The following is a 14,878-nucleotide window of genomic DNA, read 5'->3' as shown; positions in this document are numbered from 1 at the left end:
TCGAGTAGGTACTGTAATATATTATCTTGAAGTAAGGATTCTAGTATTTTGCATGAGATACAGGTTAAACTGATCGGTCTGTAGTTACTTGGATCTGATTTGCTTCCTTTTTTGAAGAGGGGTATCACCGTTGCTTGCTTCCATGTCTCAGGCAGGTTCCCTGTTTGTAGCGATTTGACAAGTATGTAGTGCAATGGCGCTGCAATTTCTTGTGCCAGCTCTTTGAGTACTCTAGGATGTAGGCCATCTGGACCTTCTGGTTTGTAAGGGTTTAGGTTTTTTAGTTTTTTGTAGACCATTTGTATTGTCAGTTCTATTTCTTCAAAATTGCCTGCGACTAGTGGCTGACATTCCTCTTGACTTTCATCTTTGTCGCTCTCTGCTGTGAAAGCTGTGCAAAACTGCTGATTTAGTAGGTTGGCTTTAGCTATTGAGTCACTGATTGTTAAATTTGTCGCTGAGTTTCTAAGATCGGAAATAACCGGCTGTTCTTTTCTTTTTGAATTCACGAAGTTCCAAAACGCCTTGGGGTTAATCTTTGTGTTTTCGGCTATTTTCCTCTCCTTTTCGCTTGCTTCTTGTCTAGTGGCTTTCCTCACTTTGTTGTCGACTCTGCGATAATTTCTACAATTACTTTCGGTATAGTCTGCTTGAGCGTCTCCCAGGCTTGCCGCTTGGTTTTTATTAGGTCAAGGATCTCTCGTTTTAGAGGCGGTCGTTTAAATATTTTGACTATTGGTATATACTTCTTTGTGAGGTCTATGATTACAGATGCAAACTTTCTGTACGTGCCATCTACTAGATCTGTGTTGTTTAGTATTTCAGTCCAGTTAAAAACTTCTAGCTCCGTTCGCATGGTATTGTAATCACCTTTTGAATACACCTACCTCTCTTTTTTTCTCATAATTTCGCAACTTATAATCACCTCTAAGTAAATTGTAGCGTGGTCCGATTTTCCAACGGGAGGACCTATAATAAGTTCTTTTATTAGTTCCGTATTACTGCATACTAGGTCCAGTAGTGTTGGCTTGTCGCTTCCTCGGATTTTTGTTGGTTTTTTAATAAGCTGTTCTAGGTAATTATCGTTCACTACCTTCAGAAATTCCCTCTGTGAAGGTGACCCACTATGTTCTAGGAGGTGTGGAAGGTACCAATCTATGTTAGGGTAATTGAAATCTCCAATGATGAGAGTTGGTTCTGTTAATCTTTGACATATAGCGTGAATATCTTTAAAGAGTACTTGGTCATTCACAGCTGCGCTATTTGGACTTCTATATACTACAGCCAAATTTAGAGTTGCTTGGTTTGTGTTTGATATCTGAAGCCAAATAATTTCCTGTCCATTTGTTGTTGATGATGCTTTCTGGACTGATAAATTATCTAAGACATAGCAAATACATCCCCGACCTTCTTCTTGATCTATGTTCAAGGTGTGGCTTTTGTAGCCGTTGATGGCCAACTCTGGTAAAGTTGGGAGATATCGACAGTGTTTAGGCTTAGCTTCGACTACTGCTACTATCTCTGGGTTCTTTGCTGCAATTTCTACTTTTAATTATGATAATTTGTTTTGTAGTGAATCAGCATTTAAATATAGTATCTTTAGTGTTTTTACTTTAGTAGCTTTTTGGTTAGGCTTGAAGGATGGTGGCATTTGTCTGGCTTTGGATATTCTACTTCATATTTGCCGTTGCTCTCGTTGTAGTCTTTACCTCGCCTCCAATGGCTCCGCATCTCCATTTGACGATCGCACAGGGTGTGGGCATTCCTATTCTGTTGTCTCTTCACGGCGAGCATTTATCTCTGCATGGGCGTGAGATCTGTACCATGGTTCTCAAGTTTGAGACTCTGGTTTTCGAACCATTGACTGTCTCGTTCTTATTTTTTCTTCTTTTTTTGTTATTTACCATGGTTCTCAAGTTTGAGACCCTGGTTTTCGAACCATTTACTGTCTCGAATTTTTTTTATCCTTCTTTTTTTGTTATTTACCATGGTTCTCAAGTTTGAGACCCTGGTTTTCAAGCCACTTGCTCTTTGGTTGAAGGGCGTTGTAACATAAAGAGCTCTATCAAAGGTTAATCTCGAATTCTGCAATCCTATGTAACACAAAACTTGATAATGGCTAGTATCTGGTTTGAGAGCAGGGCTGCCACGCTTTTAGATTTTTCCTGAAATACAGAAACTCCAGTCCTGTACCTGGAATCACGAGGAAAGTATACATATCAAACATTGCCCGTAATAAATATATTAAGTAAATATATTAATATTTAATATCATTTCGGACCATGGATTTTTTTGCAAGTAAATTTCAAGTTTGTTGTAGTGGCACCCCTGTTTCAGACTCAGGTTTTCAAAATATCAGAATATCTCTATTTGATTTGGTAATCTTCCCCGCGTGTCGTCATATCAGAGGGGTTGTCAGGCCTGAATTGGTTCGGAAGCAAATAGAAAGGTATAGAAAATTTATGAAATCGCATGGATAATAGTAAAAAGGGCTCAAGACGAGTGAGGGTGGGGTAGACATAGAAGGCTATTTTTTAAAGTAAGAAATTTCTTTTTTCTATAAAGCCAAGACAGATTGTCTGAGTGAGAGGCATAGCTGGCATAAGCCTTTTTCAGAATTGTATAAAAATGATGTCATTTCGCTCATGAAAAATAATAGTGAAAAATAAGGAAAAAAATAAAATTCCCAAAAAGAACAAAAAGAAAACAAACAAATCAATATGAAACAGCATAGAACTACCGGTTGGGACGGTGATAATTTAGAGATAGTTAGAGGAGAAGCTTTTTACAGTGGTTGGGAGATTCAGCCCTTCTCCATGGTTACGCCACTGGTTACGCAATTAATCTCAAATAAGTTTATTGGAATTAAAGCACGATTAAATAAGCATTATACTTGAAATTACGCTTTTTGACAGTAATCTATTGCTCATATTTTGGATATCGTTAGGTTTGACATTCTTATTCAGCTCCTTGCTAAAATTGCAGGAATAGGAAAACTACGGCACCGTAATGTTCTTCTCTCTAAGCGACGTGGAAGCTGTATAAAATATGTTTTCTCTATCATTTGTATTTTTTACAGGTTTCAAAGCCTATTCGGCAATGGGATTTAGGAAAATATTTAAAAGAATACGACGAGGAGATTAAAGAGAGACGTGAAAAGGAAGAGGATGTGGCTGGATTTAGGGGACGCAGAGGACGAGGTGGCTACGAAGAAGAGGTGCCATGGAATTATGAAAGTGAAAAGGTTACTAAAAAGGGTAAGATTATGTTTCCTTCTAACTTCTTTAATCTATGCCTTTCTGCATAGTGTAGTTCAGTAAGTTTCTTTTCATTGCAATCGAGTGAATTTTAACTTTGAGGTCGCTAGTGGCTCATTCACGTATACTGTGGTATCATTTACCGTAAATTTGGGGAACCAAAGACATATTAGAAACTTATGATTCTGCCAATATAAACTGGTTATATAGCTTTGATAATATATTTTACCATTTAAAACTTGTTGATATTTTCTGTATAGCTTTTTATGTTTGTTGCTTTGGTGATATGATGTGATATTGGTGAATATATTGACTTTTGAAATGACACTGCCCATGGAGAGAAAATTTACGCCGGAAAGCTTAATTACTTCCTTTTTCTTAATTCGACAAAACTTTATAGATATATACGTAAATGCGGCATTTAATAGCATCTTACCGGGGTAAAACCCAAAACACATTTAGGAATACAAGAAAAAGACTTATTTCACAGTTTGTAAAACTACCAACTTTTGGCAGGGAATTACCCATCCAAGATTGGTTTAAGAGGCATTCCACTCCTTCCTACAACTAAAAATGAAATTTATGTTTCCAAACTAAAATTTTTCCAAATGGTTTTCTTCAGGCCAATCTTGAGTGGTAGTAGGGCCTTACTTGCGCAGCTTAATACGCTTAGGCATGCCCTTTAGTTGCACATGCACTACATTCTAAGAATAGTTATACCAAACAATCTGCCCGGGGGGGGGGGGGGTAGAAAAGGCTAGACACCCGAGAATAAGCTAGGATAAGATCGTGAATTACTAAAGAATAGAATGTATTTTAACTATAGTATTTTAAGGGCGAGGAGCGGGGTTCCTTAAAATTTATTTTGGACAGTGAATCCTCCAGCCAAAAGTTTGTAATTCTTCAGATAGCCTTTTGATAAGCCTAAATTTGTTCAGTTTCACCCAGAGGCAAACACACCCTCAGGCCCTACTGCACATACCTATAGCCAAACCATTCGAAAAAAAAAAACGTCAATCCTTAAGTTTTTAATCAAATCAAATGAACAAATATAGGCCTTCTAAAAAAAAAATATAAATAAAATGTGTTCCTCAATCCTTAAAATTTTAATCAAAATAATAAAAAATATAGGCCTACTCCATCGAATATACTCCAAATATTTGCCCATCCAATGTAATACCAATATAAAAACTGAATTCCTTTAATGGAAAATCTCATTAGCAAACGATTGACGAGTTGGCCACGCCTGGAGCTATCCGTTGTCCCATTCGTTTGCAATTAGGATATATAAAAATAATATTTTACGTAAAACTGCTTAAAAATAGGTATAGAAGGAATCAAACCAGAGGTAGTTTTTAAGGGGGGGGGGCTTGCCCCGGTGACAGAAAGTTTAGGGGCGCGACATTTCAAATAAATAATCTAACGGTTATAATCATTTTGCAATCTTTATAATATTATCAAACAGTTCGTGGTAACGGCTCAATAGTAACCGAAACTCTAAAACACGGAACTTTGATACCAATAGATACACTAAAAGAATCGGGCTCTTATGCTGATTTGAAATATATAAGTTTCATCAAATTTAGTTCTACCCATCGAAAGTTACGAGCCTGAGAAAATTTGCTTTTTTTTCGGAAACGGGGGAAACACCCCCTAAATGTCATAAAATCTCAATGAAAATCACACCAACAGGTTCAGCGTATCAGAGGAACTACTGTAGTGGTTTCAAGCACTTATCAGCAAAAATGTGGAATTTTTATTTTCTGCCAGAAGAAAGATCGCGTGTTTATTTGTTTTTTTTTCCCTAGGGGTGATTTTATCGACCCAGTGGTCCTAGAATATAGCGAGAGGGCTCAGTCGAACGGAAATTAAAAGTTCTAGCGCCCTTTTTAAGTGACCAAAAAAATTGGAAGGCAACTAGGCCCCCTCCCACGCTCATTTTTCCCAAAGTCACCCGATCAAAATTTTAAGATAACCATTTTGTTCAGCATAGTCGAAAGTTCTAATAACCATGTCTTTGAGGATGACTTAGTCCCTCACAGTCCCCGGGGAAGGGCTGCAAGTTATGAACTTTACCCATTGTTTACACATAACATTGGCTATTGGGAAATATACAGACGTTTTCAGGGGGTATTTTTTCTGGTGTGAGGGATTCGAGGGGAGGGGGTCACGTGGGAAGATCTTTCCATGGAGGAAGGTTTTCATGGGGGAAGGGAATTTTCCATGAAGGGGGCGCCGGGTTTCCCAGCATCATTTGGTAAATGATCAGAAATTAAATTAAAAATACAAGTTTTTTTTTAACTCAAAGTTAGGAGCAATATTAAAAATTAAAACGAACATAAATTATTAAGTATATGTAGGGGTTCGCCCCCTCGTCAATAGCTCGCGCTTTGCGCTAAAGTTATTAATTCTTTTGAAAGAGCTATTTATTCTAATTAAACGGCCTTTGTGATTCAGGGGTCATTCTTAAAGAATTGGAACAAAATTTGAACTTTAGCGTAAAGAGCGAGGTATTGACGAGGGGGCGAATCCCCTAACATACGTGATAATTTTCGCTCGTTTTAAGTTTTAGTGTTGCTCCTTACTTTCAGTTGAAAAAACTTGTTTTTTTTAAATTTAATTAAAGTAGAGGGCGGAGTTTGCTGTAAGTGTCAATAAACTGATTCCAAAATTTTCGTTCCATCATTCTTGAAAATACCATTTCTTGAAAAAAAAAAAAATTAAAGTAGATAGAATTTAAGGAATTTTAAATCTTTAAGAATGTGGCATCATAGACCATATTACTATGAGCAGGTCTAAATGACTTTAATGAGCCTTTAGAAAATATTTCCATCCCATCCTGATATAGGGCTATAATCTTTTCTCTTGCCACCTTGCGGGCTATCCAGAGGGACTATTATGTGTATACAGCCTTTTCTCCATCTTGGGACGTACCCGAGGGACTAAACGTGCCCTTCCATGATATATGTATTTAGCTATAGAGCTTGGCAGGATCGTATCCAGGATTTTTTTTTGTTTTTTTTTGGGGAGAGGAGGACAGAAAAGGATTTTTTTTTTGGGTTGGAGGTAAAAACTTAAAAAAATGCATCAAAAATTCGTTTATATTGATTTTTGTTACGTTTTTAATAGTTGGACAAACATTATGGGGTGAGGGTCAAATCCCCTAACCCCCCCCTGGATACGGACTTGGAGCTTGGTCTTATTTTCTTTAATAAAGAGAAGCAAACATATTTGTTAAAGAATTTAAACAGAAAAATAAAATAAAAAAAATAACTTCAAAAGAAAAATAAAAGTTTTGTATTTTTTTGTTATTTTTTAGGAAACTTTTCAGAGCTGTAGTTTCGTAATTTTTGTAGTATTTAGAGCTTGGTCTTATTTTCTTCACCAATGAGAAGCAAACATATCTTTTAAATAAAAAAAGTGTTTTATTTATCGTTTTGTTTTTTTTAGGAAGTGGTGAAATGCTTGACATACTTTTCCGGAAGACGAAAACAAAACCCTCACTTTATTATTTGCCGTTAACAGATGAACAGGTTTGTTTTACTTTTTAATTTATTTATTTCTAAATTTTATTTAATTATATTAAAATAAATTTAGTTTTACTAGATAAAATTATTTAATTCATGTTAATTGTATTTTAACTTGTTTAATGAATCAGTAAAAAACCTGTAGCCGTTTTTTATTCTTTAATATAGGTTTTGTTGTAATAAAATGAAAATTTCGTAATTTACAAAACAGTCTGCCGGGGGAGGAGGGTGAGTGGGAAAAGAATACCCCGGATTGACACCTGAGGTGTATGCTGGCAACAGATTTTGTTGAGACCCCAGTCTGCTAAAAGGAAAAACGAATTTTTGTTTAGGAGTTTAAGCAAAAGTTTAAGCTGCCATTGTAAAAAAAAAACTGTGGACCATGTGGAAAAAATTGATGGTAGGATTCTCCCACAAAAAACAAGGAATTTTCGAGGGGGGAGCCCCGCTCATATACGGAATAATTCCCGTTTGTCCAAAGTATTCATTGTTACTATTTATTTTCATTTGCAAAGCTATTGTTTAATCTTTACATAGGTTGAGAACTTGAAAAGTAATTTTAGAAAAATGGCGGGGCTATCGAGACCAAACTCAGATAAATATGCTATTGCAATTGTTCAAGAGATTGCATTATGCTTAAACTTAATTTGGATGTCCCAAAATGACAATAATTGCGTTAATGCGGTAAGTAATTTGCCTATTATTGGGATCAATTCCAATTGACGCTAAAGAAGGTGACTTTAGTTTCCTTTATTTGTTTATGGCTATTTTATGCCATTTGTATACCTTGTATATTTGCCAGAAGCATACATTTTTGCCAGGAAAATGGCAAATTCATTGAAGTTTAAAAAAGTTTTGCCACTATTTTATGTATTTTAGCCTTTTGAGATGGGAAAATGCCTGTCCTTCCTTCCTGTTGTTCCACTGTGGAAAAGCCGTATCTGACCAAGGGTACTCATTAATTGCAATTGGTATTGCCTCAGAAATTCAAAATAAAAGTATATCAAGGTTATTTCTAAATGAACCGCAAAAAGAATTGGACAAAAATAATATTCTAAAGAAGACTTAAGTAAGAAGATACAGTACAGAAAAAGCGAAAGGTATAAACATTAAGCGATTTTAATTTGATTGTTCCAGAACCAGTTACGCAAAGCACCTGGTCTTACCTAGGAAAGCACGCAAGAAAATAACAAAGTATTTGGAGCAGAATCTTATTTTAAATTAAATATGCCTTCTACTAAGTAGCCCACTTTTATATATGGCTACTTAAATATGTCTACTCTACTAAATTACCTGATATTGTTGTTACAGGCTCGGGTTACAGTAAAAACAGCAGGGTTTGCAGTATTCTTTTACTATATGTGACTCTTCATGAGGGGATATGCTTTATTGAAATGCAAAAATCTTCCATCAGTCCGGGAATCACTTTATTGATAAAAGGGGAGAAAGCCATCGCTTTCTATCCAGGATTATAATTAGATTCTCGTAGTTATATATTAGCATTTTGTACTTTCATTGAATGATTATATTCATTCTTTTGTTAATTTGGGGTACGGTTTATTTAAATGAACATTGCTTATAAATTGAGTTTAGTGGGGTCTGGGAGGGGCAATTGCCCCCTGGCCCCATAGCAAATTACGCCCCTGGTTGGATCCTACAATTTGGAGGATTAAGTCTTAATGTCAACTGATTAACTGCATTCTACAAGCTGCAGGGAAAATTAGTGAAGTAGGTATTGATTTGTCAATCCCGTTGGAATTTTTTCTTGTTTGCTTCTGTGCCTTCTGTGGTGGTTCTGGCCTCTCTTGCACCCGGTACAAAATCTTGATTAGCGCCCCCCTCCCTGTCTCGCACAAGGTTTTCACGTCAAATTGTAATAAAATTTTTTATTTATTAACAAAATTATTTTTGTTAATTAATTAAAAATTCATTTTTAATTATTTTTTAATGCATTGTTTAATTATTTTTATTTTAGTTTTATTCTATTGATTTATAAATAGTTTGTTAATTAACTATTTACTATTTATGTTCATTTATTATCTGTGCCCTCTTCTTCATTTCAATAAAAATCAAATTTCAAAAGCTACAAAATGTTTATCACCGTAGACTATATTTGAAATTTTGCGCCCGCTAAAATTTCTACCCCTGGTGCATGTGCCCTCTGTCCTTCCCCTAAAACCCCCGCTGTGCGTCTTTGGATAGAGAATGTGTTTAAGTTAGTTAAATGTGTTTCAAATTCGATCGCAAATTTACAGTAAATTGGGTTTGTACTTTATCTGTTTGCTTTGGGAATCGAATTCAAGGGGTTTGTATGCTAAATTGTGTTTCTTAAAACGGACAACTTCGAAAAAAGACAATGGCTTCTTTTATTGTGCTAATCATCTGATAGAAAAAATCAGGATTTTCAAAAATGGTGATGTAACTGAGAATGAGGGGTGTGCGTGTTTTTGTCTGTTGTTTACGACCCCCCTCCATATTTCCTCTTTGTCTAAGTGAACATAATTTATATAATTACTAAAATCTCAAGCTATAGTATACAAATGTGTAAACTTTTCTAATCTTTAAATAGAAATTCAAACAGAATTGCTAAGAATTATGGGTTTGACTATAATTAAAAGATGGAAAAAGCGATTATTTTACTTCGTAAACTCAAAGTTGTTTATTTTGATTCGAATCACAGTTTGTCCCTGAATTTCACTGAAAAAGCATTGGGTTATCCGAAATCTTTACAAAAAATGTTGTGTGAATGCACGAATGTTGACTTTGACTTGGCTTAATGTTCTTACTGAGTAGGATTGCCAGCGTAGAGGAAACTAGTTGACAGCAGCTTCAGTCTTCTCCAGGCGGTCCTATCCAGGGCTAGGGATTGGGCCTCCTTCGGTTGACATTGTGGTTGGGGAGTTGCTGGTTTATTACATCAGCCAACCTGGTGCGTGGCCTGTCTCAAGGCCGTCGCCAACCATTTTCCGATGGATTGAAATCCGTGATGATCCATGTAGGGGTACTTTGTAGGAGGCGGAGTATGGGGCCGCACCACCATAAGGAGCGGGCTTCTACTTCAGTAGAGGTTTGCCAGCTTGGAGGTCTTCAGGATCTCAGTGTTGTGGAAATTGACGTTATATTTGAAGCCTTCAACGCGACGTAGGTGCCAAGGCTGAATGGCATTGACTTGTCGTAGCTGCGTCTTGAGTTATTGGCTACGTCTCAGAGGAATATAGCACGATGCTTGAGACTGTGGTGTTGTATTTCCAGCTTTGGTTTGGTGAATAATTTGCTGTTGAGGATGCTCCCAGGAGACATCCAGATACAGAAATTGTCTTGGTTGATCTTGCAGAGATATTGGCGTCAATTGTGTCGTCTTTACGGGGATTTTTACGATCGCAAAAATTTTCCGAAGAAATATAAAAGAACCCCTTAAATTTCGGGGATAGTATAAACGCTGCCTTCAAACGCAGCCTTCGGATTACTTAACAAGACTTCTTCTTTAGATGTCTGTTCTATTAGGTTAATCAGTATAATTAATGCAAATAATCAAAATAAAACCACTTCAGCACATTCCCCGCTAGGCTTTATGGCCAGGAAATACAGCATAGAACAAAAACACAATAAACAACATCAATGAACTCTTGATGTGTTTTAAGTACACCCCCCTCCTCCCCTAGATTTTTGTTGCCCCCTGCACATATTTTGAGTAATAAATTTGTTATATGACCTTACCAGAAAATACAGTATAGGAAGAAAGTACATATTAAAAAAACAAGATAACAAAACAACCACAGTGAAACTCTTTGTCTTTCCAGATTGCCGAAAAGGAAGCAAGACGACAGAGAATTCTAGAAGAACGAGCCAGAATGGCGACAACAAAAGAAAAAAGTCCCTACTTAAAACAAAAACATTCACCAGCTCCTGCAGACCGCCGAAAGCGGTCAGCGTCTCCATCTGAAAGACGCGCACGATCTCCATCAAATCGTCGCTCTAAGTCCCCTCATCGTCGTCGACGACGAAGCGTCTCGACCTCTCGACGCCACTAGGTCACCTAGCTTTCCCTCGTTGATCAGAGCCGATCTTTAAAAGAGGATTAAAAGTTAAAGCCCCATTGGCTTCTTTGGGGTTGGTTTGTTATTTTACTTTTCTTATTCTTTCGGCTAAAGGTATCTTTGCTTCGTAAGCTTCCACTTAATGCTTACTAATTATTTTAGGTATACTTCTTCCTAATTTCATTATCTTTTTGTTGCTTGTTCTCTTGCCTGCAGTCTGTCTAAGTACCTTATTCCAACTTATCTGCTTTGTAGCTTACTGTGCACGATTATGCTGTTTTTCAGGTTGAAGCGGTGTTTCCTGTCAGTAGGAACAAGAAGACATCTGTCAATCACAGGATGATTAGACCAACATCAGAGGAAATATAGCATAGGCCAACGGTTCCACTATCGTTTTGAAAATTGTTGACAGCAAACTATAAATAAGCGACTTTTCAGTATTTACGATTTTTAGATTTCTGAGATTAACATCTGCGACTGTTTCATTGTTTGTACAATTTTAGCGGCTGTAATGGACTATTTTTGTGCTAAAAGCCGCCATTGGAATTACTCTATATACTCTGCATTTCTAATGTATTATACTTTTGTGGAAGATTCTCTGAAACAAGTGGTACCTGCCAATTTCTGTATCTATAGTATGGTTTTATTACAAATAAGATTAATAAATCTAAAGATTAGTTCCCTTTAATCATTCTCTTCTTGTGTAGGATTTTCCCAGTTAGTGTGCGTCTTATGTTGGCCGCTTGAATGAACTGTTTTTTAACCCTAGTTGTATACGACAAAACCTTATATACACACGTTTCGAAAATCAAATTCATTCTAGCTTGTGTCATAAGTAATAAATGCTAACCTTGAAGAACCTGGTTTTCTTGATGTAGTACCGACTCAACCAACGAGAACCAGAATGAATAGAATCAGCCAATTAAAAATTCCTATTGCAATTTAATCATTTTTGCAACACATGACTGAAAACCAAAGATTGTCCTTGTCGATCAACCGTCTAGGGTCAAACAAAAAGTAGATCGTCCACGAATGGGGTGGGAGGATGTCTTAAGGAAAGATTTGAGGGAAATAGGAACTTCCTAGGAGGGTGTAAAGAGAGAGACGTTGAATAGATTAGGATGGAAAAGGAGCGTGCTCGGTTGTGTTGACCACTGGCGGCTTAGTGCTTGCGGTGAGTTATTATTAGTTGTAGTAGTAGTAACAAGTTTAAGTAATTTGAATGCGTAGCTGTGATTTCAAAAGGGAATGGAAACAAGTTCCCTATTCAGTGCCTACAGGCTGATGATCTTTCAGTTTCTTTAAACAGTAGACGAAGAAGTCAGAACAGACAGCTTTGAATAGATTGGGATGGAGAAGGAGCATGCTCAGCTATGTGGGCCTCAGGCAGCTTGGTGCTGTGCTGAGTTGTTAGTAGGCTTAGTGGCAATAGTAAGAAGCTTAAGAAACTTGAATGGGTACCTGTGACGTCAAAAGAGAATAAAAACAAGTTCCCTTTTCCTTGTTTAAAGGGTGAGGATCTTCCAGTTTGTTCAAACAGGAAATGATGAAGTCAAAACAGACGCTGAAAATAAAGTGTGACTTATAAATACACCCCATCTGTATTTTTTTTTCTGTTTACCAGCACAAAAAAATCACGTTTACCAACTTTCCTAAGTTGGTAAAAATGGACATACTCGCTCTTTTCAGCTCACGGTAGTTCAGGCATAATTTACGCATTGTTCAGTTCATTACTGATCCCTCTCCTAAGTGAAAACACAATAATTGTATATTTCACATGAGGCTTGGCTTTCATCAAAGTGGTATTAAAGGGCTTTTGATGTTACTAATTATGCCGCACCTAACTGTAGCTTTCTGGTGCTTGAAAATCCATCACTCCGTCAATTTCAGTATTTAGGTGTCGTAATCCGTATAAAGAAATACAAGTTTTATTAATTTTATTCGGTACAACATATAAAAACTCACATCTATTCACCTTTAACGCCGGTAACTAACTAGGCTAACTATTTCATTCAATGGAACAAAACTCACCACCATGGCTTACATCTGGTTTCAGAGTTCAAGGTTATTCATTAGACTTACAGAATATGTAATAAGTTGACAAGTGAGTTTAGATATAATCACTACATTAAGGTGTACCTCTTTTGAATCGGAATTGTTTGGGGATTATTTTAAAAATGCTCTTCAACGATCAAATAACTAATCTAAACCAAATATCGGCCAGACATATTTCACATATGGGGCTTAATTTCACAAATGGTGCTTGAATCGGGAAGCTGAAGGATATCTGATTTGTATAATTTCCGGTCTATATAATTGGAGTGTCTTTAAGGACCCCTCCAGTTCATATTTATAGATATGTTGCACCATCCTTGACTGGTGTTCGTCAACGGATCATTTAGGGAACATACTGGTGTGCCCAAAGGGGGTTCTTGAGGTCTTAGCTCCCAACGCTTTCCCTATGCTTCATAAATTTAGACTTTCCGGGCCTCTTTTGGATCTAGTACTTTCAGAGATTATTCATCAAAAGATGTTAATGAATCAAACTCTTGCCCTAAACCAAAGGGGACAATTAATCTGTGCAAGTATCTATGCGTTTCTAAAGTTACAAATCGCAAATATTGGGATCAAATGGCAATATAATTAATCTAAAAAAACACAGTACGTAGCCTGCGTTTTTTATAATAATTGTGATTCCACCCCAGTTTGTCTAAGGATTCTGAGCTTTTTATGGTAAGGTGACTATTGAAATGCAGAAGTCCAAAATCAAAACAGAGTAAGTAGCCTGCACCCAGATGCTGTTTTATTTCCACAAAATTGGAGGTTAAAGGCTTCTGATTGTATTAATTACAAATTTGTGGCTGTAATTACAATTGCACATAAATCAACGAACTCTGAAGTAGAAAACACACGGTTTTTACAGCAGATCATCATGGTGCTACCCCTCCCATCGAACCTGGGAAAAGACCAGCGTCTCATTTGCTCTGTACTAGAAACCGGTCTACATTTTTAACTTCTTTTTTATCATAGAAATAACCTCAAATTCGTCAGACCTCACGTAATAAATCTTCTCCCTTGTAATTTGTTCTGTTATAATCAAACCCGATCTATGGTTTTCCACGTGCCTACATACCATAATTTTTTCTCGCTTAAACAAGAGTATCACCATGATGGCCTCGTGACCAGTTTTTCATTATTTTTTTTTCTTCAGTAAGTTATTTACAGTAACTTTATTGAGTTAAGGAAAATTTAAATACATTAAACTTCTTTCTGACTACACAAAAGTAGACAAAGTCAAATAAGGAAAGAGGTCTATTAACTTTAAGGACAACTTGCTTGACGCTGTGGGAGCCTTGCATAAGACCACACTAATTTTCATCAACATTGTTGGAAATACGTCCCTTTCGGATATAAAATAATTTTAATAGGTTTATCGAAGTTTCAGAAAATATCGATTAGTTGTCTCTGGAGTGATGTATCAAGTTATGTAATGAATAATAAGATCAAATTTGAAACCAACACTAGCTACTAAAAATAGGTTAGTCTAGTGAGTATAATGCCTCTTCAAACCCTTGTTGAGACTAAAGTGTGATTTGCACTTGATGAAGACATAAAAAAGAAATACTAAACAGTTTTCCAGGGAAAAGTTATTTCTGGCTCTAAAATAATTGTCTAATAATAATCTAAATAATTGTCAATAATTTAATAATTGTCAATAATCTAAATAATTGTGATCATGTGTTTGTTACTTAAAAATACAATCATTAATGCCTTCGCGTGTATAACATATTCTTCAACGAGTGTGGATTTAATTAAATCAAGACTATTGACAATTAATACAATAATACGAGGCAAAGAGGTTTTCTTAGAGTTTTATTGATTTCATTGTTTATGTATATATTATTTTGATTACAAAAAAAATAGTCTGTTAAAAATGATATTGAAGTCACCATAATTCTTGCCAAGCTATACAGCTACAGATCAGTAGTGGTTTTAGACCTCATAATCTGGGGAGGGGGTCAAGGTACCTTAATAGAAGTTCAAAACATAAAATAAA

At 36.2% G+C, this 14,878-nt stretch overlaps 1 protein-coding gene across 1 annotated transcript in view; it reads left to right on the top strand.

Moving 5' to 3' along the window:
- The window catches only part of LOC148947165 (uncharacterized), a 51,741-nt gene extending 40,232 nt beyond the window's left edge, over positions 1–11,509 (top strand). Inside the window, exons 9-11 of the mRNA XM_089096912.1 lie at positions 3,080–3,257; positions 6,708–6,790; positions 10,585–11,509. Of these exons, the coding sequence (XP_088953038.1) occupies positions 3,080–3,257; positions 6,708–6,790; positions 10,585–10,815 (492 nt within the window). The 3' untranslated portion in view covers positions 10,816–11,509. The remainder of the gene's footprint in view (positions 1–3,079; positions 3,258–6,707; positions 6,791–10,584) is intronic.
- Positions 11,510–14,878: the final 3,369 nt, after the last annotated feature.

This window comes from Artemia sp. Qi Xiang Cuo, chromosome 11, assembly GCF_049724085.1.
Source record: "Artemia sp. Qi Xiang Cuo chromosome 11, ASM4972408v1, whole genome shotgun sequence".
NCBI classification, from domain to species: Eukaryota; Metazoa; Arthropoda; class Branchiopoda; order Anostraca; family Artemiidae; genus Artemia; species Artemia sp. Qi Xiang Cuo.
The sequence above is the reverse complement of the archived record's forward strand: the minus strand, read 5'-3'. Positions and strand labels throughout refer to the sequence as shown.